The 26,029-nt window shown below is 42.1% G+C and overlaps 1 protein-coding gene across 1 annotated transcript in view; it reads left to right on the top strand.

The window, feature by feature from the left end:
• Positions 1 to 4,878: 4,878 nt before the first annotated feature.
• Positions 4,879 to 26,029, top strand: part of PARP14 (poly(ADP-ribose) polymerase family member 14) — a gene marked incomplete at both ends in the record, with an annotated part of 82,034 nt that continues 60,883 nt past the window's right edge. Inside the window, 4 exons of the mRNA XM_080696431.1 lie at positions 4,879 to 5,065; positions 9,963 to 10,093; positions 11,088 to 11,121; positions 21,865 to 22,107. Coding sequence (XP_080552557.1) covers positions 4,879 to 5,065; positions 9,963 to 10,093; positions 11,088 to 11,121; positions 21,865 to 22,107 — 595 coding nt within the window. The remainder of the gene's footprint in view (positions 5,066 to 9,962; positions 10,094 to 11,087; positions 11,122 to 21,864; positions 22,108 to 26,029) is intronic.

A 26,029-nucleotide genomic window follows, 5' to 3' on the forward strand; every position in this document is an offset into this window, starting at 1 on the left:
GGTTTATGTACATGCAGTTATTAGTTGCCTTTCTAAACTGGGCAGGTGATGGCATTTCCATTTAGTTATCTGAACTTTATTGAAACTGTATTTTGATAGAAAAAAGCTCAGAGACAAACAATGGTCAGAATGGCTCAGCTCACTCCAGGGGAAGGTTTCAATTGAGAGAATGAGCAAAAATGTTACTGAGCAGGAAGGAATTGTTAGATCCTAGCCACTAGACAGAAAGTAACATAAAAGTGGGACTATAATGAGTCGAACTCTGTCCCCCCAAAAGATGTGTTGAAGTCCTAACCCCCAATCCTATAAATGTGAGCTGATCTGGAGACAGGGTCTTTGCTCATGTAATCAAGTAAAAATGAATACTGGATTAGGCTGATACCCAACGCAATGACTGGAGTTCTTATAAGAAGAGGGAGCGTGGTGTGGAGATGCATGTCTGTAATCCTAGTACTGGAGAGAACAAGACAGGAGGATTGTATATTCGAAGCCAGCCTCAGCAATTTAGTGAGATCCTCTGCAACTTGGGAAGACTTTATTTCAAGATAAAAAATAAGAAGGGCTGGAGTATAGATCAGAGGTAGAATGCCCCTAGGTTTCATCTCTAGTACTGAAGAAAAAAATAAGGCATCCAAGGTCATCTCCTCCTCCTCCTCCTTTTTCTCCTCCTTTTTCTTCTCCTTCTTCTCCTCCTCCTCCTCCTCCTCCTCCTCCTCATTATTATTATTATTATTATTAATTATTATTATTATTATTATTATCTCTAGGCAAGTGCTCTGCCATTGAGCTACATATCCAGCCCTCCTTCTTATCTAGGACATTTAAATGGACGTCAACCCCCTGGGATTAGCTCCTATAGTGTTTATTTAGACAGACATGTTAACTTTTCAGCAAGTGAAACCTCACAACAATTTACATGCTTTGTGTTAGGTGATGCATAGAACTAAAGAATAAGGAGCGGCATTACAAAGGCCACCATATGCTGGGTACAGTGACACATGCTGGTGATTCTTGGGAGGCTGAGGCAGAAGGTTGCAGGTTACAGGTCAACCTCAGCAACTTAGGGAGACCCTGTTGAAAACAAAATAATGAATGAATGAATAAATAAGTATGAAAGGGCTGGGGCCACAGCTCAGAGGCATACTATCCCTGAGTGCAACTCCTAGTAACTCCTCCCCACCAAAAAAAAAAAGTCACCAGGTGTTCTGGGGTCTTGTAAATCCAAAGAAAGATGATTTCATAGTTCACATTTTAATTAGGTGTGGCTCTGTGGCTGTTCTTTAGAATTTAGAACATGGGAGCCGGGCATGGTGGCACATGCTTGTAATACCAGCATTTGGGAGGCTGTGACAGGAAGGATTATGGTCTGCTGACAGCCTCAGCTACTACTTAGTGAGGCCCTTTGCAACTTAGTGAGACCCTGTTTCAAAATAATGTAATAAAATAATGTGAATAAAAGTGTCAACCAACATTTTTTTCTAACTATACTTAGTTGTCAATTGCAACCATAGGTTGGCTACAGATAGTTTTGGCAAAAATCTTTGAAGCACTCTTTGAGAATTGACTGGCTATCTGAAGATTACAATAAAGTATTATATCTTATTATTATTTATAAGTTATATGCTATACAATTATTATATCAGTAAAATTCATAATAGACACACATATATGCAGACTTTTTTTCTCCCAGAGTTTTGCTTGTTCAGTATTTGACAGCATGTCACTGATGGAGATTATGCATGGTACGAAGTGCTAATAAAATACTGTCTGTTTTCCTTTTTACATATGATCTAGATTGTGCTCTCAGTGTTAATGCTTTTCTTGTGATATATACATGTGTGTGCTTCAGTGAGACTAGGAGAGATCTTTATTCTGATTATTTATTTATTTATTTATTTAACTGGAGATTGTACCCAGGGACATTCTCCCTTCAAGCTATATCCCCAGTGCCCTTTTAACATTTTAATATTGAAACAGGGTCTCCCTAAGTTGCTGAGGCTGAGGCTGGCCTTGAACCTGCGAAGCTTCTGTCTCAGCCTCTCAAGTACTAGGATTATAGGCGTGTGCCACCACACCAGGCTCAGCTTTACTCTGCACCTTACCCAGACCTGGAAAGATCTCGCTTACTCAGGACCCTTCTGCAGAAGCTGTTCTCTACTTCCCACCCCACGGGACTGTTAGTGAACCTCCATTACTCCTACTGGAGAATTACTACGGATTACTGCACTGGCGACTGAGCGGCCTTGGGAACTCTCCCTATGGAGGCTTGAAGATCGTGAAGCTCCTGGAAGACACTTGTGCGCAGGGAGGGAAGCATCCTGTGACTTCCTCTGAGGACAAACTCCGCAGAGAGCTTCTTCCTCTGCCTGTGGCAACATCCTATTTCGGAAGGACAGCACCAGGGATTCGGGGAGCACCGTGAGGTGGGTGGGAATGAGGTGTTCACAGGTCACTGATCCAGGACAGATGGGGAAGCAGCTTCAAGGGAGAAATGGAGAGTGCCATGATGTTAGTCCGTAGAGGAGTTGAAAGGAGCCTGATGCTAGGCTATAGGCATTTGTAGAGAAGCTGAAAGGGGAAATTTATTTTATTTTTTAAATATACTTTTATTAGTGCATTTGATTGGTGTAATCATTCTGCATAATGAAGTTCAGAGGGACAGGGAGATCGATACACGCACTTGGTGAGCTTCCCCTTGGATTCCACCTCATGCACTCCCCTTCATTTAAATTTCTCTGTTCAAGGGAGGGCCTGGGGTGGAATCCAGGGGGAAGCTCACCAAGTGCTGTGCGCATGTGTGATGGGCGCCCTGGGAGAACCTCGCAAGTCTGGCTGTGGGCTCTGACGTGCGGTGCCCTCCCCCCTTCTCATGCTGGGGTTCAGGATGGTGGGGATGAGATGATGAGCGCCACCTGCAGGTAGAGAGCGGAAGGCAGGAGACCAATTTCAGGATACTATTAAGCATTATTATATATAAAGGAATAAAAGCCCAGTCAACTTTCTTTGGCCGTCTCTGATTCTCTTTCTTCTGGAACTCGGCTTCGTTGTGAATAGAGGGCCATATGCAAGGGCCAGCCCTGCAGGGAAGGCAGCTCCACTTTGGCAGGCTCTCACCCCTTCCTCACAGCGAAGCTCCCAGGCCTTCCCAGCAGCGCTGCTTCTCAGGGCTCTGCTGCCGCACTGCCTTCTGCCCGTGCCCTGGGGGAAATGGCCTGCTCCTATGGCTGATGCCAAGGAAGCCCTCACACTCCTATTAGCAGCACCTTCTCCTTCCCTTCTTCCTACCGACATTTACATGTGCCTGAGACTTTTATATCTTTTTAAAACTTTTGGTAAAGAGATTAAACCCAGGGGCAGTCTACCTCTGAGATATCCCCCATCCCCAGCCCCTTTAAACAATTTTTAAATTTTGAAACAGGGTCTTGCTAACTTGCTGAGACAGGCCTCGAACCTATGGTCCTCCTTTCTCAGCCTCTCAAGGATTAGGGTTACGGGTGTGTGCCATCATGCCCTGCAGACTTTTCTATCTTAAAAATATTTAAAGTCAGGAACATAAAGAACAGCATCCTGATCCTACAACCCCCAGCTGTGCCTAACTCCCCGCTCCACACTTCTGGAAGGAGCGTTATGGCTTCTTCCCAGCCTCTCTCCCACCTCTCCTGCCACCCCACTCTCTGCCCATTTAATAAAGGCAACAATTATGCGGCTGTGGATGAACATGGAGTCATCTCTGAGCTTTTCTTTCTCTCCCCACTCACATCTTCGAGCAAGTCCTGCTCTCAATATTAGTTTAGAATCCCACCCTCTCCTCCTCTGCCCGCACTCTGGTCTCAGCCAGCCTCCTCTCACCTGGACCACACTGGCAGCCACTTACGGGGCCTCCCTGCCTCCACTGTAGGCACCGTAGCCGTTGCAGGGAACTTGTGAGTGTGTAAATCACACAACAGAACTCCTCTGAGGCCATCCCTTAATCATCCATAGGCCTCTGGTGACATATCACCTCTCCATAAAATCCTCCTCTACTCCCAGACTAGAAGTTTGTTTATTCCAGGAACATCTGTATATTTTTTCCCAAAGCAATTATCCTACTGCCTCCGGGCGTGGTGGCCCACGCTTGTAATCCCCGTGCTTGGGAGGCTGAGACAGGAGGATCGCGCACGTTCAAAGCCAGTCTCAGCTGCTTAGTGAGGCTCTCAGCAATTTAGTAAGACCCTGTTTCCAAATAAAATATAAAATAGGTCTGGGAGTATAGCCCGGAGGTAGAAAAGCCCCTGGGTTCCATCCCCAGTGCTACCAAAACCTCCTGCGTCATAACTCCTGTGTCACCACAGTTGTGTGGGTGGGAGAGGGCAGGGACCGTGACACTGTTGAATCCATGCACATGACACCTTGCAGTTGTTCCACGGAACCTGAGTGCATCGCTTTCCCCAGGCTCCTAGACGCTTAGTGTGAACCGGGCGGGGGACAAAACTCAAAAGAAGGGAAGCCAGGTAAAATTCTGCTAAGTGCCTGGACGGTTGAAAGGAGTCCCCAGATCGGTGGCAAAGGAACCAAGAGGGTCACAGTTTGCGAGCCGTTTTATTTCCCTGCAAAATGTCGGCTTGGGCAAAAATGAAACTATCTTTGTGTTTATTCAAGGCCAGGTGACCCGGAGCTGCGGTGGCAGCTGGGGTCCAGGGGCGCAGAGGGGCTGGCGGCCCGAGCCTGGAGGGGCTGGCGGCCCGAGGGGCTGCTGGCCTTCGCTGTGGGCGGCTATTCCAATCCGGGGACAGCCCAGCAGAAGACAGAAACTAAGTGCCAGGAGGGGTTTTCCAGGAAACGAAAGCGAAAGACACCGAGGGAACTTCCCCAGGGCCCGGGCGGCGGGCGCAGTCGAGGATGGCGGCGTCCCGCTCCTTCCCGCTGCTGGTCCAGGGCTCCTGGGGCCCCGACCCCCCGAGGACTCTGACCACCAAGCTGCAGATGTACTTCCAGAGCGCCAAGCGGTCGGGCGGCGGCGAGTGCGAGGTCCGCGCCGAGCCGGGGGTCCCGGGCCGCTTCCTGGTGGTCTTCTCCCCCGAGGACGGTGAGGCTTGGCGAGGAGGGGCCGGGGCGCCCGGCAGGACCCCAGCCCCTGGCATCCTCTTTCTCTTTTGCTGTTCCTTAGGTGGGGAAGGAAAAGGATTAAGAAACCTGGAGTCTCGGGGATTCCTCTGGGGTCAGCGGAGATTCCTAGCGGTTAGGTCACAAGGTCCGGTGTAAAGAGGCCTCGAGCTTTCGCCTTGGTCGCTCACGGGGAGGGGGGTGGCGAGGGCAGCGCTCTGGGGACCCCCCCGCCGGTGTGCAGCCCGGCCCAGCGCCTGCTTGGCCTCGTCCTGCAGACTCAGTGTCGCCCACTCTGTGATTGTGGGTTAGCCGGGCGTGGTGGTGCACACCTGTAATCCTTGGGGAGGCTGAGACAGACCGGAGGGTCCGCAGGTTCCAAGCTCTGGTCTCCAAAACTTAGCGAGGCTTTCAGCTATTTAGCGAGGCCCTGTTTCCAAATAAAAACCCAAAGGTCCGAGGGTGGAGCTCGGAGGTAGAGGTAGAATGCCGTTGGGTTCAATCTCCAGTACTCCCCCCCAAAACAGGTCGTGGGGTGGCTGACTTCTCTCCACCTCCCACCACTGTTTCTGTTGAGGAAAGGAGACCAAGAGCCCCCGATAGATCACCTGCCTGCTCAGAGTGCCCACGGGTGTGTAATGGGAAGTCCTAACTGAGCACCTTTTCACTGTGATCTTAGAGATGGGGTGTAGAGCCTCGGGATGTAGTTTGGGTCAGAGGAGAGAGGCAAAGAGGCCTAGACGGTCATGAAATGGGATCAAGGACCCCAAAGGGAAGGCGCACAGTTAAGTCTGAGGGAGTTGAGGATGAAGAGGACCAGAGCCCTGCTTGGCTCCAACCCCTCATGCCAAAGGAAGTAGTTTCTTCCAGGGTCAATTTCCGGGGTGCTCAGGAGGGCAGCTGTGGAGGGGCATCTCCCTCTGGCTTTCACTCTTCCCAGAGGGGTGTCTCACTTTGATTCCTACAGCAACATCACCATGAACACAGCCCTTGGGGACTTTCTTTTTCAGCGTCCCTTTATCCTCAGGAGTAACGTTCATACCGGGGAACAGACCACTGGTTTCCTAATCACCTGGGAAGCAGGTCGTCCCAGCTTTGTCCTAGAGTTTCTGGTCCAGTGAGTGTCGGACAGGTGATTAGAACCATGTTAAGCAGCCCCCCCAGGTGACCGTGAGGCGCTAAAGTTTAAGACTCTTCATTGTTCTTTCATAACCCCAATGAACAAAAATGGTAGAAAATCATATGGAAATATCATCAGCATAAAAGTACAAATAGCATACAATATAATTTCATGATAAAATAATTCAGTTCTAGGCCAAAGAGTTTGGGCTTTCTTCCTTCTCTACTCTTAGTCTACTACCCCTCTCTCTCCACCCCCATACTGCTTCTAGTGTCCTTTCTTATCTTACCTCTCAGTCAGATAACTCAAACCTTTTATAAAAACTCAAATTTATTTATGGTCAAAGTTCTTAAGGGTGGAATGTCCCTTTTTCAGTTTCAGTTATTGAGTTTCAGTTTCCTTCTGCAACTAAAATCCACTTTCTCAGCAGGAAGTCGTCAGAGATTTGCCATGAATAAATGGCCTACGTTTACAGTCATAGGTAATTGCTTCTCTTCCTGCAGAGGTTCCCTTCCACCTTCAATGAAGGAAGTGGCCTCATCAGGCACAGGCCATAGTCTAACATGACTTTATGACTATTCATAGAATCCTGTAATAGTGAGTCAATCAGCACTTCTCTGTAGAAATAGTGGATAGCAAACAGCAATGACTAGGAAACCATATCTTGGTTTTATCATAGTTAATTGGGTTTCTCTAATGTTGAGTATAAATTAACATATCATTTTTTCTTTTCTGTGCTAGGTATCAAAGTCATCTTAATCAACATTCAATCAGCCCCTGACTTATAATATCTTAAACTCCATTTCAGACATGTACATTTTATCATACTTTCTAGTCATAATTTGGCTCTTAATAATTGTCAGATACTTTGATGTAAGGGAATTCACTTATTTTCTTTTCTTCTTTTTTTTTTTTTTTTGGTACTGGGGATTAAAGCCAGAGAAATTCTACCTCTGAGTTACAAACCTAGCCCTTTTAAAATTCTTTATTTTGACATAGGGTTTGACTAAGTTGCTCGAGTTTCCTAAGTTTCTGAGGCCAGCCTTGAACCTGTGATCTTCCTGTTTCAGCCTCTCACGTTTTGTGATTATAGCTGGGCCATCACACCCAGCTCTCCCATCTCCTTAAATGCAATCAAATGTTGGTGCCCTCAGGCTGCTGTAAGAGGAAGACTATCCATGTAGATAAGGGAGGCTGGACATCAGCTTGTCCACTCTTTTTCCTGCCAGATTCACCTTTTTGTTGGGGATCACATTCCAGTGTTACCACCCTCACTCTCCTGAAATACTTGTGCCCATACATATCATATCACACACTATCTGAGAAGAGGCTGACACATTTAGATGCCTGTGTAGAATTTTATCAAAGTCTAAGAAATAACAGTAATGCCACAATGAGGTGCATGATGTTGGATGACATGGCTTACAACAGCCTGTTCTTGGGATTCTGGGTCTCGTTCCTTATGCTAGCTTAATCCAGCCCCTCTAGAGTCCATGTGCAAACTTCTGCCCTCCTTGTGAAGAGGGAAGTTAGAGCCTCACGTTTCTTCTCAGACTGTTTCTGAGTGAGCATCCAGGTAAGGCCCTACTTGGCCTGCCCCTTCATGGTTGGTTGAGGTGGGAAAGCTATCATGCCCTTCTTTATGGGATTCTGACCTGATCAGACCAACTCCATCAGCACAGAACAGGGGAACCTGTGGTTCCTGTGTTGCCACGGCCGCAGCTCCGAGCAGTACTCCCTGACCTCTTTGTACCACCCGAATGTGAGCCCCTCCTTTAAACTCACTCCTTCCTTGTTCTCCACGGCCTGAGACACTGATTTCCTTCTCTTTCCCTGAATGCTTCTGGTAATTACAACTGGCATTTGCATGGCTTCTTGAGTCTGTTACAAAGAGCATTCATAAGAGGAGAAATAGACTTCCAAGAAGTTATTTCTTTATAGTCACTTAGCTACTTCATGGCACAGTTAGAAGTTGAATACAGGTCTTTGGATTCTCATGTTCATTGTTTAGTTTGTTCATTATAGCCCAGAAGCCTGATGTTCCGTTTTCACAAAATCTCCACCAATCCCTTCTTATTTATTTACTGTCAGCTATGGGTTCCTTATTATAGGTTAAGAAACTTGTTGAAATGTCTTCTTTTTTTTTTTTTTTTTTTTTTTTGCTTGCTTGTCCCCAACAATGGAGATTGAATCTGGGGCATACTACCTCTGAGCTAAACCCTCAGCTATTTTATTTTCATTTTTAAATAGGGTCTCGCAAGCTGAGTGTGGTTGCACATGCCTATAATCCCAGTACTTGGGAGGCTGAGACAGGAAGATAGCAGGTTCAACAATTTAGCAATACCTGTTTCAAAATAAAAAAAAATGAAGTCAGGTCTGATGGTGCATGCTTGTAATCCCACTATTTAGGAGGCTGATACAGTAGAATCGCAGGTTCAAGGGTAGCCTTGTAACTTAGTAAGGCCCTCTGCAACTTAGTGAGACCCTGTTTTGAAATAAAAAATAAAATAGGGCTGAATAAAAATAAGATAAATTCAAAAATAAAAATAAATTCAAAATAAAAAATGAAATAGGAACTAAGAAGTAGACTGCTTCTGGGTTCAATCTCCAGTACCAACCAACCAATCAATCAATCAATCAGTAAAAAACAGGGCCCCCATGTGTAGCTCAGAGGTAGAATACCCCAGACTTCAATCCCCAGTGCTAAAAATAAAAAATAGGGGTCTCACTAAGTTACGGCAGTTATCTCCCATGTACTGGGATTATAAGCATGTGTCGTGTCTGGCTGGTTGAAATGGCTTTTTAACTGGCTTCTTGGTTATTCTGATCATAGCCACCTGAGTTACCTTCCAAAAGCATGGCTTTTATCATATGATGTCCCAGCACCCAGTCTTCCCTGGCTCTCCATGATGAATACTTTAATAATTTCACTCCCATGTAAAATGAACATTGCTACCTTTTTGAATGCCTACTCATGTCAGGTACTGTATGAGGTTCTTTGTAATGTTTCTTCAATGTAACCCATCTCAACCTTGCACAAGTTATCTCCATTTGCCCCAAATTAGTAGGTAAGAAGACTGAGGCTTTCTAAGTAAGGCTTTTTAAGGAAAAGACTAAATGTGTTCTTTTCCTTTCCATTACTGTGAAAAAATATCTAAAATAATCAACTTAAAAAGAAGAAAAGTTTATTCTGGCTCACAAATTTAGAAGTTTCAGCTCATCATCAGTGGACTTGTTGCTTTTAGATTGTTGGCTAAACTGTGCATCACAGTGGGAGTGCATGGTGGGGCAAGTCCTTATCCCTTTACTGGAAGTAAAAAAGAGAAAGGTGAAGGGGTTGGAATCCCAAGATTCACTTCAAGGGTCTGTTCCCAATAACCTAACTTCCTCCCACTAGGCCTTATCTCTTAAAAGTTCTTCTACCTCCCATTAGCACTACAGCCTGGCAACCAAGCCAGGCTTGGATTAACACATGGGCCCTTGGGAGACACCCCATTTCCAAACCATTAAATATTTTAAAATACTTAAAAATATTAAGTATTAAATATTTAAATATTTAAAAATACGTTCAAAGATGAAATGCAAATCCACATCTCCTTGCTAAACTTTTCCTTTTTTGCTACACAGTCTCTCTTGAGAAACCAGCCAAGCCATTGACTGATAATGATGAAAGCCCTTAGAAATCATGGACTAATTATATAACCATAGATTATTTGACATTTGGATTTTAAGATTTTATTTTATTTTATTTACATTTTAGTTCGGCCGAGGGTTCTACAGAAAAAGGATCATGAGTTAGTGTGGCCAGGAAAAGGAACATTCAAGTTAACGGTTTGGTTGCCTGAAGTCTCAGATGAAGGCCCAGGCTATAAGAAGAAAATTCCAACAAATGTAAGTAAACTTAAGGAATGATTCAGCTCATTCCTTAACGGGGGTTCTCCCAGGGTATGCTGGGTGGGAATCTTGGGAAGACAATTCAGTGGAGTGAGGAGTGTAGGTCAAACTGGAGTGAGAAAGGCAGCTCCCATCTGTGAAGAAAGTGGACTGTGACAAGCCATCATTATGAAATAATGGAGGAGGAGGCATTTTTTGTTTGATTTTTGTACACTTTCATAAAGTGAAGGTTGGTGTGTTACAAAATGTCGGCTTTGGATATAAAATTTTGGATTTGTTTGATTTGTCTTCTTTATAACCTGAAACTTGCTATTTTGTTTTATTTTTACATTATTTTGAGGGGATAGCGACCCAGACTACATGTACATATTTTCTCCATCATAAAATCTATTGTCAGATTTATTGTAAGGATTATATGAGGTGACGTCTATGAAGCACATGGCCCAGTGCTTTTTATATAGTAAATACTCAGTAAAAGTTAAATGGGGTAAAAATCACGAGATAAGCCATTTCCCTTAGGTCTTACCCCTTTTCTTTGTGTAAATCGAGGATTCTATTGTTTGTGTCTCATTTTCACTGATGATTGTAGTGACTAGTAAGTGGGTATGTTATAACATGTGGCCCCAGATGCATTTAAAAACCCCACTACCAGAGCTTTCCATTACCATTTCTACCCTATATCTCCATCCTTATAATCTGGAATTTTAGGCATGTGCCACTGCACCTGGCATTTTCTTTTTCGTTACATCCTCAATCCTTCTTTGGGGGGGGGGGACGGTTTTGTTTTATTTTACTTTAAAACAGGGTCTTGCTAAGTTGTCGAGAGTCTTGCTAAATTGCTGGAGCTGACCTTGAGCCTGTGATCCTCCTGTCTCAGACTCCCAAATACTGAGAGTCAGATATGCACCAATGAGCCTGGCCTGCCACCATTATCTGAATGCAAAGAAATTATTAGAAATATATTAACGTTACTTTATTATTTGGGTTTCAGGAATCTAAGATAAAAGAAGATGTCAAAAGACCAGGTGAAATCTCAGGTGAGATAACTGCATTTATTAAAGAAGGCACATAATGGTCTCTTCCATCTCTTCTTGACTTACACAGTGCAGGATTTTCTCAGCTTGGAGCTGCCTGGGGCTACATGATCTGCCTACTCTGAGCCAGTCGTTCAAAGGACAGACTTTGGGGAAACTCCTAGAGCTTACGGTTTAGGTCAGAAAGATGGGATCCGTTCTTTATGAGGACTGGAAGGTGTCTGCAATTGCAGAAAGAGTAAAAAGTGCCTGGGGGTGATGATGAAATGACTCTAGACTCAACAAAGCCCACTCATGACCACACAGCTAATAAGAAGCAAGGACATGATGTGTCTGGGGATGCCTTGTATGGCAGTTGGCTGGTACTGTTTTGTAGGATAGATCTTTGGAAACACTCCAGGGAGCGGTGACTCCTCTGGGATGCTAGCTCCCACACAGAGGCAGCAGCTCTTCCTATCTCATCACCTGTGGTGGGAAAAAGCCAGCAACCAAGCAGCTATTGTGGACTCTGCCGCTTAACTAGCAACAGCATCTGGACGCTGCCCTGTTGTGCCACCTGACATTTACTAAAGAACTGACTGGTTTTCTTGGATAAACATGTCATTGTAGTGGGGAGGAAACGATGAACTATGGTGAATGAGCTGAGCAAGAGGGATAAAGTGATACCTACTCCCCAAATACTGGGATTACAGGTGTGTGCCACCATGCCTGGAGGGTTTTGTATTTTTTTTTTTTTACTAGAACTAGCATGATAGCTACCTTTAGTTGGCAAAATGACTGGTTATGGATATATATATGTTGTTTCCACATAATATGGATGTATTATTCGACTGTAAAATCGAGTGAACATGATTTTATTAAGAAGCACAAGATTATTAGGAGATAGGAATCTTTTTGATTGTTTACATTAATTCTTGTTTTCCATCCTTTGGATCTAGAACTGACTTATTGGCTTACAATGTTTATTATTTTGATCTCTTCAATGTTTACCTTTTTCTTGAAAGATACCTTAACTTCTGTACTCTCAAACTTGATTTTAGAGCAGAAAGTGGTTTTCTATTTGTATGTTTACACTTGTCCTATATTTCTGGATCTAAAATTTAATCAACACTGTGTTTCTTATAGTTCCATGTTCCAACTAATTTCCTAGTGCTATTTCAAGTTTGCCCAAAACCCTAAGTGTATTCTCAGGAAGAGCCATCCAGCCTCTCTCCACCAGTGGACTTTCCATTGTCCTGGAGATGTGAGACCCATTTTATAATCTGTTTTTACCTGACCCAGATTCTAAGGATAGTAACCAGCTAGGAGGTTGCGTGGTCTTCAACACATCCTTCAGTTGTCTCCTTTAAGGAATGAAGAAGAGGTCCTTTGTTGAGTGGTTGCTCCCCACTGAATCCGATGATGGCCATAAGGCTAGGACTGTTGAAATGGATTGGAGTGGGGTAGATGTTTTCAGAACTGAGCAAAATGTGAGTGTAAAGCCAGACCTGGTGGTGTACACTATAATCCCAGTACTTAGGAGGGTGAGACAGAAGGACCACAGACTTGGGGCCAGCCTCAGCAACTTAGCGAGACCCTATTTCAAATAAAGAATAAAATACAGCTGGAGGTGTAAATTGCAGGTAGAATGCCCCTGAGTTTAATCTCCATCACACACATACAAAAATGTTTGGGTGGAGAGTAATTACCCAGTGATTCCTAAGTCTCGGGGATGGGAAAGCACAGAGCGCTGCCCCACGATACATTAGGCACGCCAGAACCCCAATGCACAAAGCTAAACACTGGTGTTTGCAGGAGTTGGCAGTCCAGGAAAGCCACACACCAACGTCATCGGATGCGAACCTTGCGCTAATGTTCAGTTCCAGAATAAGCTTAGTTTAGCTGGCCTGAAACGTGGAAACCAGTAGCCAGAAATTCTGGATAAAAGACAAGGGCAAGAGTGGAGAAATACTGGTCATCCATGGTTGAAAAGTTCTGGGATTTCCAAATCAATACCCCCAATATAGACTCCCTTCTAAGTTCAAGACCTTTCTGTTGGGAAGTCAGAGCCAACATGTCTGAAGCCACCAGTGTCCTTTACCACTGCCTAATTTTTCTTTTCAATTAATTTTAATTGTACCTCATAGTAAGATTCATAGTAAGATTCAAATAATGTGTAACATTATTTGCTCTGTTTCCTTCCCCAAGCCTCTCTTTGTCGCCCCTCCTCCCCCTAGTCCTTTTCAACTCCTCTGTTAGTCACTCTCCTCCTTTTCATGAAGTCCCCTTTCTTTCCTATTTTCCCTCTAGTTTCCAATATAAGAGAAAACACACTACCCTTGATTTCCTGAGTCTGGCTGATCTCACTTAGCATAATGCTCTCCAGTTCCATCCATTTTCCTGCAAATGATATAATTTTGTTCTTCTTCTTTACGGATATGTAAATGATATAATTTTGTTATGATATTATTATAGTGACACAGTAATTATAATGATATAATTTTGTTCTTCTTTATGGGGGTTGTGTTTACATACCACATTTTCTTTACCCATTCATTTGTTGATGGACATCTAGGTTTGTTCCATAACTTGGATATTGCAAATTCTGTTGCTATAAACATGGGTATGCCTTTATCACTAGAATATCTAACTTTAATTCCTTTGGAAAGATACTGAAGAGTATCTTTCTTAAATATAGTGGGACCATATGGTGGTTCCATTTCTAGTCTTTTGAGGAACTTCCATTCTGATCTCTATAGTGGTTGTTCTAATTTACAATCCCACTAAAAATGTATATGTTTCTTTTCTCCCACTCACTTTCCAGCATTTATCATTGATTGTATTCTTGATGATTGCCATTCCAAATGGAGTTAGATGGAATCTCAGTGTAGTTTTGATTTGCATTTCCTTGATTTTTTTTTTTTTTTTTTGGTGGTACTGGGGGTGGAACCCAGGGGCTTTCTACCTCCGGGCTATACTCCCAGACCTATTTTTAAAATATTTTATTTGGAAACAGGGTCTCACTCAGTTGCTGAGAGCCTACTAAGTAGCTGAGGCTGGCTTCGAACCTGTGCGATCCTCCTGTCTCAGCCTCCCAAGCGCGGGGATTACAAACGTGCGCCACCACGCCCGGCCTTGCATTTCCTTAATTTTTTTTTTTTTTTTTTTTTTTGCAGTACTAGGAATGGAACCCAGGCATTCTACCTCCAGGCTATACTCACAGCCCTATTTTTTATTCTTTACTTTGAAACAAGGCCTCACTAAGTATCTGAGGCTGGCCATGAACCTGCAATCCTCCTGTCTCAGCCTCCCAAGTACTGAGTTTAAAAGCCTGCACCACTATACCCAGCTCATTTCCTTGATTTCCAATGATGATGATCTTTAAAATATATTTGCTGGCCATTTGTATTTCTTCTTTTGAGGAGTGTCCATTTAGTTCAATTGCTCATCTTTTGATTGAAAAATTTTTTAATGTTAAGATGTTAAGTTCTTTGCATATTTGAGATTAGTCCTCTGTTATAGGAGTAGCTGGTAAATATTTTCACATAGTCTATAGGCTTTCTCTTCAGACCCTATTTTTGTTCAGATAGATATGCATTATATGTGTGTGTGTGCGCGTGTATACACACACACTTTTGTTGGTGCATTGTAGCTTCACATTATAAAGCAGCTCAGAATAATGATAGGGGCATACATGCACATAGCACTTGGTGAGCTTCAATGCCTTCCCACTATCTCTCTTCCCCATACATGATATTGAGTTTGGCATTGATCATTTCACATATGTGCATAATGTCAATGGAAATGTTTCCTTCATTAATTCTCCCTGCCTACCACCACCACTCTCCCTTGGACCCCTTCCATTGCTCGACTGGGGTTTCTTCTCCATCTTCTACGGTCCCTCATGTATCCTTATTACTTCCTAGCTTCCACATATGAGATAAAACATGACCCTTAATCACCCCTCACTCTCTGTGACTGGCTAGTATCACTTAACAGGATATTCTCCAGGTCCATACATTTTCTTGTAAATGAACAATTTTATATTGCTTCATTGCTGCGTGGAATTCCATTGTGTGTATATCCCATAATTTTGTAATCCATTCATCTATTGATGGACACCTAGGTTGGTTCCATAATTTGACTATTGCGAATTGTCCTGCTCTAAACACAGATATGAATATATTACTATACTATTCTGATTTCAATCCATTTGGAAAGATACCCAGGAGTGGTATAGCTGGATAGTATGGTAGATTCGTTCCCAGTTTTCTGAGGAATCTCCACACTGATCTCCATAGCAGGTGTACTAATTTGCATTCCCACAAACAATGTAGAAGAATTCCAATTTCCATTAAAGAGTTCATATTTCCCCACATCTTCACCAGCATTTATTGTTGTTTGTGTTCTCGATGATTGTCATTTTAACTGGGGACCAGACAGAATCTCACTGTGTTTTGACTTGCATCTCCCTGATTGCTAATGACGTTGAACATTTTTTCATGTATTTATTGGCCATTTGTATTTTTATTTTGGGAAGTGTCTATTCAGTCCACCTCCCCATTTTTATTGGGTTATTTGTTTTTGTAGTGTTAAGCTTTTTTTAAGTTCTTTGTATATTCTAGATATTAGTCCTTTATCCAACAAGTATGTGGCAAACATCTTTTCCCATTCTATAGGCTCTCTCTTTAGACTCTTGGTAATCTTCTAAGATGGACAGATTTTGTGTGTGTGTGTGTGCTCCTGAGGTTGGAACCCAGTGGCTTTCTACTTCCAGGCTACACTCCCAGACTTATTTTATATTTTATTTGGAAACAGGGTCTCACTAAGTTGCTGAGAGCCTCACTCAGTAGCTGAGGCTGGCTTCAAACCTCCACGATCTTCCTGTCTCAACCTCCCAAGTACTGGGATTACAAGTGTGTTGCCACCACGCCTGGTTCAAAAAAAAAATTTTTTTTTGCAGTACTAGGGATAGAATCCAGTGGTGTACTACCTCCAAGCAACACCCCCAGCTCTATATTTTATTCTTTATTTTGAAACAGGATCTCACTAAGTTACAGGAGGCCTCACTAAGTAGCTAAGGCCGGCCACAAACCTATAATCCTCTGTCTCAGCCTCCCAAGTACTGGGATTACAAGCATATGCCACCATGTCTAGCTGAACAGAAACTTTTTAACTTAATGCCATTCCATTTATTAGTTCTTGTTTTAATTAACTGAGTTTGGTAGTCGTATTGAGGAAGTCTCTACCCATGCCTCTATGTTAGAGTGTTGGTCCTATGTCCTCCTCTAGTAATTTCAAAGTCTCTGGTCTAATTTTATAGGTCTTTGATCCATCTTGAGTTGATTCATGTGCAGGGTGAGTGGTTGGAGTTTATTTATATTTTTCTACAAATGTAGAAATGTATAGTCAGTTTTTCCAACACCATTATTTGAAAAGGATGCATTTTCTCCAGGGTATATTTTTGGCGCCTTTGTAAAAAAATCAATTGGCTATAAGTGTGTGGATTTGTTTCTGTATTTTATATTCTGTTCCATTGGTCTATGTGTCTGTTTTAATGAAAATACCATACTGTTTTTATTACTATAGCTTTGTAATATAATTTTATTTGGTAGAATGGCTATTTTATTAATATTTATTCTTTTTTTTTTTTGGTGGTACTGGGGTTCCTGGAAGCCCTTCTACCTCCGGGCTACACTCCCAGACCTATTTTATATTTTTATTTGGAAACAGGGTCTCCTAAGCCAGCGCGTGTGGCTGGCTTCAAACCTGCGCGATACTCCTGTCTCCGCCTCCCAAGCGTGGGGATTTTAAGTGTGAGCCACCACTTAATATTAATTCTGCCTATCCCGGCTATTAATATTTATTCTGCCTATCCAAGAACATGAGAAGTCTTTCTTTCTTCTAAGGTTTCCCTCAATTTCTGTTTTATAATTTTCACTATAGAGGTCTTTGACCTCCTTATATTTATTTCTAGGTATTTTATTGTTTTAGAGGTTATTGTAAATGAAATTGCTTTCTGGATCTCTTTTTTAGTAGATTCATGGTTGGCATATAGAAAAGCCACTGATTTTTTTTTTGCAGATTGATTTTGTAGATGGCTACTTTGCTGAATTTGTTAGTCAGCTCTAGAAATCTTTTCATTGAGGTTTTTTGGGTACTGTAAGTATAGGATCATGTCATTTGCAAATAGAGATAATTTCAGGGTTTTTTTTTTTATTTGTATTTCTTTGATTTGCTTCTCTTGCATTATTGCTTTGGCTAGAGTTTCAAGTATAATTTTAAAAGGAGTGGTGATAGAGTACATTCTTGTCTTGTTCCTGATTTTTTTTTTTTTTCGGTACTGGGGTTCTACCTCTGAGCTACACTCCCAGTCCTATTTTTTTCTTCTTTATTTTGAAACACAGTCTCACTGAGTTGTAAAGGACCTCACTAAGTAGTAACTGAGGCTGTCCTTGAACTGTGATCCTCCTGTCTCAGCCTCCCAAATGCTGGGACTACAAGCATGTGCCACCATACCCGGCCTTGTTCCTGATTTTAAGTGGAATTTTTGCAATATTTCCTCATTCAATATGGCTATAGATTTATTATATATTGCCTCTATGGTGTTGAGGTAAGTTCCTTATATTACTATTTTCTGCAGTGTTTTGAACATGATTGGGTGCCGGATTTTATCAAATGTTTTTTCAGCATCTACTGAAATGATCATGTGATTTTTGTTCTTAGTTCTATTTATGTGGTGTATTTATGTATTGAGTTGTGTATGTTGAGTCAGCTTTGCATCCCTAGAGTGAAACCCCAGCCGGGCATGGTGGCGCACGCTTGTAATCCCAGTACTTGGGAGGCTGAGACAGGAGGATCTCTCAAGTTCGAAGCCAGCTTCAGCTACTTGGTGAGGCTCTCAGCAACTTAGTGAGACCCTGTTTCCAAATAAAATATAAAATAGGTCTGTGAGTATAGCCCGGAGGTAGAAATAGCCCCTGGGTTCTATCCCTAGTACCACAGGGAAAAAAAAAAAAAAACAACAACAACAAAAAAAAACCATCCTAGAATGAAACTCTTGGTCATGGCATACAATTTTTTTGATATGGTTTTGAATGTATAGTGCTAGTATTTTGTTTAGAATTTTTGCATCTATGTTCATCAAGGATATTGGTCTGCAATTTTCTTTTCTCAAGACATCTTTATTTGACTTTGGTATTAAGGTAATACTTCACTAAAGGAGTTTGAAAGAATTCCATCACTTTCTATTTCACAGAATAATTTGTGAAGGTTTGGGTTTCGTTCTTCTATAAAGTAGAATTCAGCTGGGAATATGTCTAGACCTGGACTTTTCTTTGATAGAAGGCTTTTTATTGCTGTTTTTAAAATCTCTTTTCTTGCTATATGGGTCAGTTTAGGGTTTTGTTTAAATCCTCTTGATATAAATTTGGTAGACTGTATTTATCTAGAAATTTGTTTATTTTTTCTATGTTTTCCAGCTCATCAGAGTATGAATTTTCAAAATAGTTTCCGATGATCCTCTGGATTTCCCTACTGTCTTTGGAGATATCTCCTTTTGAATTTCTTATTTTAATAATTTAGGTTGATTTTCTTTCTTTTTGTTAGATTGGCTAAGAGTTATATCATTTTTGTTTATCTTTTCTTTTCTTTTCCTTTTTTCTGCTGTACTCGAGATGGAACCCAGGGGAGTTCTACCTTCAAGCAACACACCCTGGCCCTATTTTTTATTCTTTATTTTTAAACAGGGTTTCACTGAATTGCAAAGGGCCTCACTAAGTAGCTGAGGCTGTCCACAAACCATGATCCTCCAAATGCTGGGATTACAAGTGTGTGCCACCACACCTGGATTGTACCAGATTTTTGTTTTGTTGATATTTTGTATTGTTTATTTATTTCATTGATTTCTGCTCTGATTTTAATTATTTCTTGTCTTCTACTGGATTTGGGATTAGACTCTGTTTTTCAAGAGACTGAAGCTTTATCATTAGGTTGATTATAAGGTGATTTTCTGTTTTTCTTTCTTTTTTTTTTTTTTTTGGTGGTACTGGGGTTCCTGGAAGCCCTTCTACCTCCGGGCTACACTCCCACGGGCTACACTCCCAGACCTATTTTTTAACCTTTTTCATTTGGAAACAGGGTCTCCTAAGCCAGCGCGCGCGGCTGGCTTCCAACCTGCGCGATCCTCCCGTCTCCGCCTCCCAAGCGCGGGGATTACAAGCGTGCGCCACCACGCCCGGCGATTTTCTGTTTTTCTATAACGTGGTTTTCTGGTTTTCTTATGTGGGCACTCAATGCTATAAAATTTCCTCTTAAATTCACCTTCAAAGTTTTGCATAAACTTTGGCATGTACCACAGGGAAAAAAAAAACAAACCAAAAACAACAACAACAAAAAAACCATCCTAGAATGAAACTCTTGGTCATGGCATACAATTTTCTTGATATGGTTTTATTTTCATTTAATTCTAGAATTTTTTTTATTTCTCTCCTTATGTCTTCTATGATCCAGTCTTCATTCCAAAGTCTATCATTCAATCTCATATATTTATATAATACTTTTGAGCCTTTCTGTAGTTGATTTCTACTTTCATTCTATTATGATATGAAAAGATGCAAGAAATTATATTACTCTTTTTGTGTGTGTGGTTCTTGGGGTTGAACTCAAAGGCTTTCTACCTCCAAGCTACCCTCAACCCTATTTTTTCTTATTTTGAAACAGTGTCTCGCTAGGTTGATGAGAATCTCACTACTTGTTAAAGCTGTCCTTGAACCTGCAATCCTCCTCTCTCAGCCTCCCAAGTACAAGGATTAAGAGCGAGCACCACTACGCTTAGCTAGATTATATTTTTTTAAGTTGGATGGTACTTGCTTTGTGGCCAATAATATGGTCTATTTTGAAGAAGAAACCGTGAGCAACTGAGAAGAATGTGTATTCACCTGTTGTGGGATAGAATATTCTGTATATGTCCATTAGGTCCATTTGGTTTGCAGTGTCCTTTAGGTGAAAATTTTTACAGCTCTTTTGTCTAGAAGATTGATCTAGTGATGTGAAAGATGTGTTGAATTCTCCCAATATTATTGTGTTGGAGATCCAAGTCTTAATGTCCCAAACAGCTTGTTTTATAAAAATGGGTGTGCCCATGTTTGAGGCATAAATGCTTACTATCATTATATCTTCTTGATGGATTTTTCCTTTTATCAGCAAGAAATGACCGGCTTTGTCTCTTCTGATAAGTGCTTCTGTTATAGATGATACCCTCTATTTCCACTTTTCTCCATTTAAATCTATATACCTTTTGTCGGGGCCCACTCGGCTAGACCAGGATGGGGTGGTGGCTCAAGATGGCACCTAGGCATGTTGCCAAGTCACGAGGCTCACGAGGCTGGCGGTGCCCTGAGCCTGCGCAGTGAGCCCTATCAGGCGCCCTACGGATGATCAGTGACGCAGCGCCTCGTGCTACCACCAGCCTGCCTATGAGAGGGTTAGAAATGTGCATTGCATGCCCTAGCTGTGGGAAGCTTGGGGTTGGTGGAGTGATGAGGGAGGGGTTATGAGACTGATATATATTTGCCTGCTGTGCGCATTGAAGGGGAAGCATTAAAGAGGAATCATCATCAGCAGACTCGGCGTTTGTGTCTTCTTTCCTGGGGCTCTGTAGGTCGGAGCCTTAGGGACGGGACACCTTTCAAGACCTACTTAGCTTCCTCTTATCTCAAGGTTTTCCATGTCCCTCTAGCTCTTTTAATTTCTTGGACTCCTGAAACACTCTGGATGCTCTTTGCCAATTAATGAAGATTCTCTTGTATGAAGTTTCTAATAGTTTTGAGGTTAAAAATTATATTGCTGGGAAGGCTCTTACTTGTTCAGTTCATTTAGTCCAATGTTCTCATTTTACAATTAAGAGATTTTCCCAAGCTTACATAGCTAAAGAGTGACAGTCTGAGTAGAACAGATATAGCCTAATCCTTAGCCATTACTCTCATTCTAGCTGGTCATACTTATGGCATTTAATACTAAATTATGTTGCTATTTAATCTCTGGGCTATTTTCATTTAGCATGAGTGTATGTGCTTCATCATCTATTCTTGCTTTCCTTCAGTGAGCCAACTAGTAAATATCCAATTCAGCAAACATTTACTAAGTCTCAACTATATACCATGTGCCAGTAGTACTCAGATATGTGTTGTTAAACATGTGTATTGCTGTGTGTGTGTGTGTGTGTGTGTGTGTGTGTGTGTGTGGTGCTGGGGATTGAACCTAGGGGCAGTCTACCTCCAAGCTACATCCCCAGCCCAATTTTTTATTCTTTATTTTGAAACAGGGTCTCATTAAGTTGTGAAAGGCCTTACTAAATAGCTGAGGCTAGCTGTGAACCCGGATCCTCCTGTCTCAGCTTCCTAAGTACTGGGATTACAAGAGTGGACCACCACGCCCAGATTTTGTATTCCTTTTGAAACACTTAATTCAATAATGTAGTGCTGTGATGGAAATAGATGTTGAGTACTATGAGAGATAAGTTTGGCTCCTCAGAGAGATGAGGCAGAGAAAGGTATAATTGAACTTAATAACTATAGATATATAAGAGCCATATTTTATATTTAATTACATAAAGGAAAACTCTATCTACAATCTGGTTTTAGTTGAGTTAGCCAAGAAATTGGAGGAAAAAAGGAGTATGTCATATAACTTACTTTGCTAAGACTTTGGTAGATAAATATAATATTGTATATCTGTTTATTTTCCTAAAATCAGATGCATCAGAAGAATTGACTGCACAAAACTCTCTCAATAGTGGATCAGAAAACATGGAAGACATTCACAAAGAACATGAAAATGTTTCGTCTTCGGTGGCATTTGGAAATCTCAAGCCAAACGTGACTGAAATGATGTTAATCTTATTAGTGGAGAACATAAGTGGCTTGACCAATGATGACTTCCAGGTGGAAATAATACAGGATTTTGATGTTGCTGTGGTTACCTTTAAAAAATATATAGGTGAGTTCAATTGGCTTTCATTTTGGTCAGGTTTCTTTGTACCATTCCTTGGGATTTGGAACACCCAGTTAATGCCCTGTCTTTGAAAGTTTGATTCTTGAGCTGTGCGTGGTGGCGTATGCTTAGTAATCCCAGCATTTGGGAGGCTAAGACAAGAGGATCGTGGTTCGTAGACAGCCTCAGCTACTTAGTGAGGCCCTTTGAAACTCAGTGAGACTCTGTTTCAAAATAAAGAATAAAAAAATGGACTTGGAGTGTAAACTTAGAATGCCTCTAGGTTCCATCTCCAGTACAGCAAAAAAGGAGAAAAAAAAGAAAGAAAAAGAAAGTTTGACTCTTCCTTGTGGCTAGTAAAAGAGGACTCCAAGTTAAAATATGGATTTTTTTTATTATTTTGAAAGATAAACACATTGGTTTTGAAACAAAAATTTCCATACATTTAATAGATTGACTTTTAGTGTATGAATTCGTGTGTGTGTGTGTGTGTGTGTGTGTGTGCATGTGGAGAAAGAGAGAAAGAAACACACTGAAGTAGAAATATGAAGATTATTAAAGGAGTCAGCATATTTACATGTGTTATCTCATGGGAGAAGTAAATACTGATCTTTTACCAAACTGGATTTACTGGAAGGTAATCATCATCACCATCATCACCATCACCACCATCATCATCATCACCATCATCATCATCACCATCATCTCATGCAGTTCTTCTTGTAAATTATGTAGTGTGCTAAGCTCTTTACCTGTATTAATTTATGTTTCTTTCAACACCTTATGGCATTATTCTTATTGTTCCCAAGTGTACAGTTGTGGAGAGAAGAGGCATAAAGGTGCTAAGAAATGGAGGACATGGATTGAGCTCAGGAAGCTTACCACTACAGCCTATTCTATCATCCATGTACCATATTTTTCCTTAGTATTTTCATTTTTGTTCACATTTGCAGAGATGAATAAGTGCATGTGATAAGGAAAAATGAGTGCTCTTTATTTTTGGTACTGGGAATTGAACTCAGGAGCATTCTACCTCTGAGCTACAATACCCATAGCCCTATCTTATTTTGAATCAAGGTCTCAATTCAATAAGTTGATCAGGCTGAACTTGAACCTGAAATCCTCTTGTTTCAGACTTTTTTTTTTTTTTTTTGGTGGTACTGGGGTTTCTGGAAGCCCTTCTACCTCTGGGCTACACTCCCAGACCCAGACCCATTTTTACATCTTTTATTTGGAAACAGGGTCTCTTAAGCCAGCGCGGCTGGCTTCGCACCTGTGCGATCCTCCTGTCTCCGCCTCCCAAGCACAGGGATTACAAGCGTGCGCCACCAGTTTCAGACTTTTTTTTTTTTTTGGTGGTACTGGGGTTCCTGGAAGCACTTCTACCTCAGGGCTACACTCCCAGACCTATTTTTACATTTTCATTTTGGAAACAGGGTCTCCTAAGCCAGCGCGCGGCTGGCTTCGAACCTGCGAGATCCTCCTGTCTCCGCCTCCCAAGCGCAGGGATTACAAGCGTGCGCCACCACGCCCGGCATCCAGTTTCAGACTTCTAAGCACTGTGATTATAACCATCCACCACTGTGCCTGGTAAACGAGAGTTCTTTAAAGTTATTGTTTGGAGGAAGAACCATCTATTCCTAAAACAAAGAAATTTCCCAATTCCAGGTCCTCACTAGCCCTGGTCATGGATGGATGGATAATTAAGAGCACAGGTCATGAAGTCAGAATTCTAGTTCTGCCATTTAACTAGCTATATATGGCTGGCCAAGTTACTATCTTCTTTGCACCTTATAGTTCTCATCTGTAAAATGGAGATAATAATACCTAACTAGATTTCTCTAAAGAGTAAATTAGATAGTGTTTGCAAGGTACTCAACATAGTACCTGAGACCTTTTAAGGATTCAATGAAGGGAACTATTGCCTGCTTGCCTGCTTTTCTTCCTTCCTTCCTTCTTTTCTTCCTTCCCCTTCCTTCCTTCTTTCCTTCCTTTCTTTTTCTTTCTTTCTTATTTTCTTAGTGGCACCAAGGATTGAATCCAAGGCCTTGTGCATGCTAGGTAAGTATTCTATCATTGAGCTACATCCCCAGCCCTTTCTGTTTTTATTTTATTTATTTATTTATTTATTTATTTATTTATTTATTTATTTAATTTTTTGCAGTACTGGAGATGGAACCCAGGGACATTCTACCTCCGAGCTACACCCCCAGCCCTTTTTTTTTTTATTCTTTATTTTGAAACAGGGTTTCACTAAGTAACTGAGGCTGTCCGCCAACCATGATCCTTCTGTCTCAACCTCCCAAATGCTGGGATTACAAGTGTGCACTGCCACCCCCGGCTTCTATTTTGAAACAGGGTCTCTCTAAGTTGCCTACACTAGCCTTGAACTTGTAGTCCTCTTGCCTCAGCCTCCCAAGTAACTAGGATTATAAAAGTATGCCACAAAACCCAGGTGGGGGAGCTATTTTTATTTCAAGTTTATTTTTATTTCTTATAAAGGAAAATCTGAATGGACTTACTTTTGTAATCCCCGCGCTTGGGAGGCGGAGACAGGAGGATCACACAGGTTCGAAGCCATCCACGTGCGCTGGCTTAGGAGACCCTGTTTCCAAATTTAAAAAAATGTAAAAATAGGTCTGGGAGTGTAGCCTGGAGGTAGAAGGGCTTCCAGGAACCCCAGAACCACAAAAAAAAAAAAAAAAAAAAATTGGGCTGGAGGTGTAGCTTGGAGGTAAAATGCCCCAGGGTTCAATCCTCAGTACCACAAGCAACAACAAAACAAAACAACAACAAGAAGAAAACAAAACAAAAAGCCAGAGAGAATCAGCTCATAAAGAGAACATGCTTATTTTGGGTCACAGTTTGGGAGGTTTCCATGATGGTTGGTTGGCCCTGCTGCTTTTGGGGCTATGGCATGGCAGCACATCATTGTGGCCACACATGGCAAACTTGCACCTCATGTCCAAAAGAGACAGAGAAAGGGACAAAGTCCCCCTATCCGGTTCCTCCCCACCCCATGACCTGAAGACCTCTCTCTAAGCCCTAGCTCTTAAAAGTTTCCACTGTGCTGGACATAATGGTGCATGCTAATAATCCCAGTACCAGGGAGGCTGAGACAGGAGGATCACAGGTTCGCAGCCCAGTCTCAGTTACTTAGTGAGGTCCTCTGCAACTTAGTGAGAGTCTGTTTCAAAATTAAGAATAAAAAAATAGCTCTGGGGGTGTAGTTTGGAGATGAACGTCCCTGGGCTCAGTCCACAGTACCACCAAAAAAAAAAAATTGTCCACTGCTCCCTCCTAATAGTGCCAAGCTGGACTTTCTGGGTCCAAACTATAGTACTTACTGCGTGTGAGGCACTGGCCTAGGTGCTGTGGCCACACGATGATTACATGGTACTGCTTGCTCTGGAGGAGCTCCCAGTGAGAGCAGGAAGGAAGCCCATGTGCAAATACACAAGGAAGGCGCCTGAGGAGAAACTCCCTCTCAGCTGTGAGCAGCAAGCTGTGGGCACTGGAGGCAAAGGGACCCCAGTAAAGTGGCTCAGGCTTAGTCCTGTGAAGTCTGCACAGCAGCAGTAGCAGTCAGTCACGTCCAAAATACACTAAGCTGTTTCATGCCTTACATGTCTCTTTCCCTTGTTCACTTGGGAGACTGCTCTTCACCTTTCAAAACCCCGATCAGGCCAGGAAAAGTGGCGCAGCCCTGTAATTCCAGTACTTGGGAGACTGAGCCAGGAGGATTGCAGGTTTGAGCCATTTAGTGAGACCCTCAGCAACTCAGTATGACCCTGTTTCAAAATGAAATTAATACAATAGAGTTGAAAGTGTAGCTCAGAGGTGGAATACCCTTGGGTTCAATCTCCAGTACTAACACACACACAGACACACACACACACACACACACACACACACACACACACACTGT

This window comes from Muscardinus avellanarius (assembly GCF_963383645.1).
Source record: "Muscardinus avellanarius genome assembly, chromosome: 5".
Classification (NCBI taxonomy): domain Eukaryota; kingdom Metazoa; phylum Chordata; class Mammalia; order Rodentia; family Gliridae; genus Muscardinus; species Muscardinus avellanarius.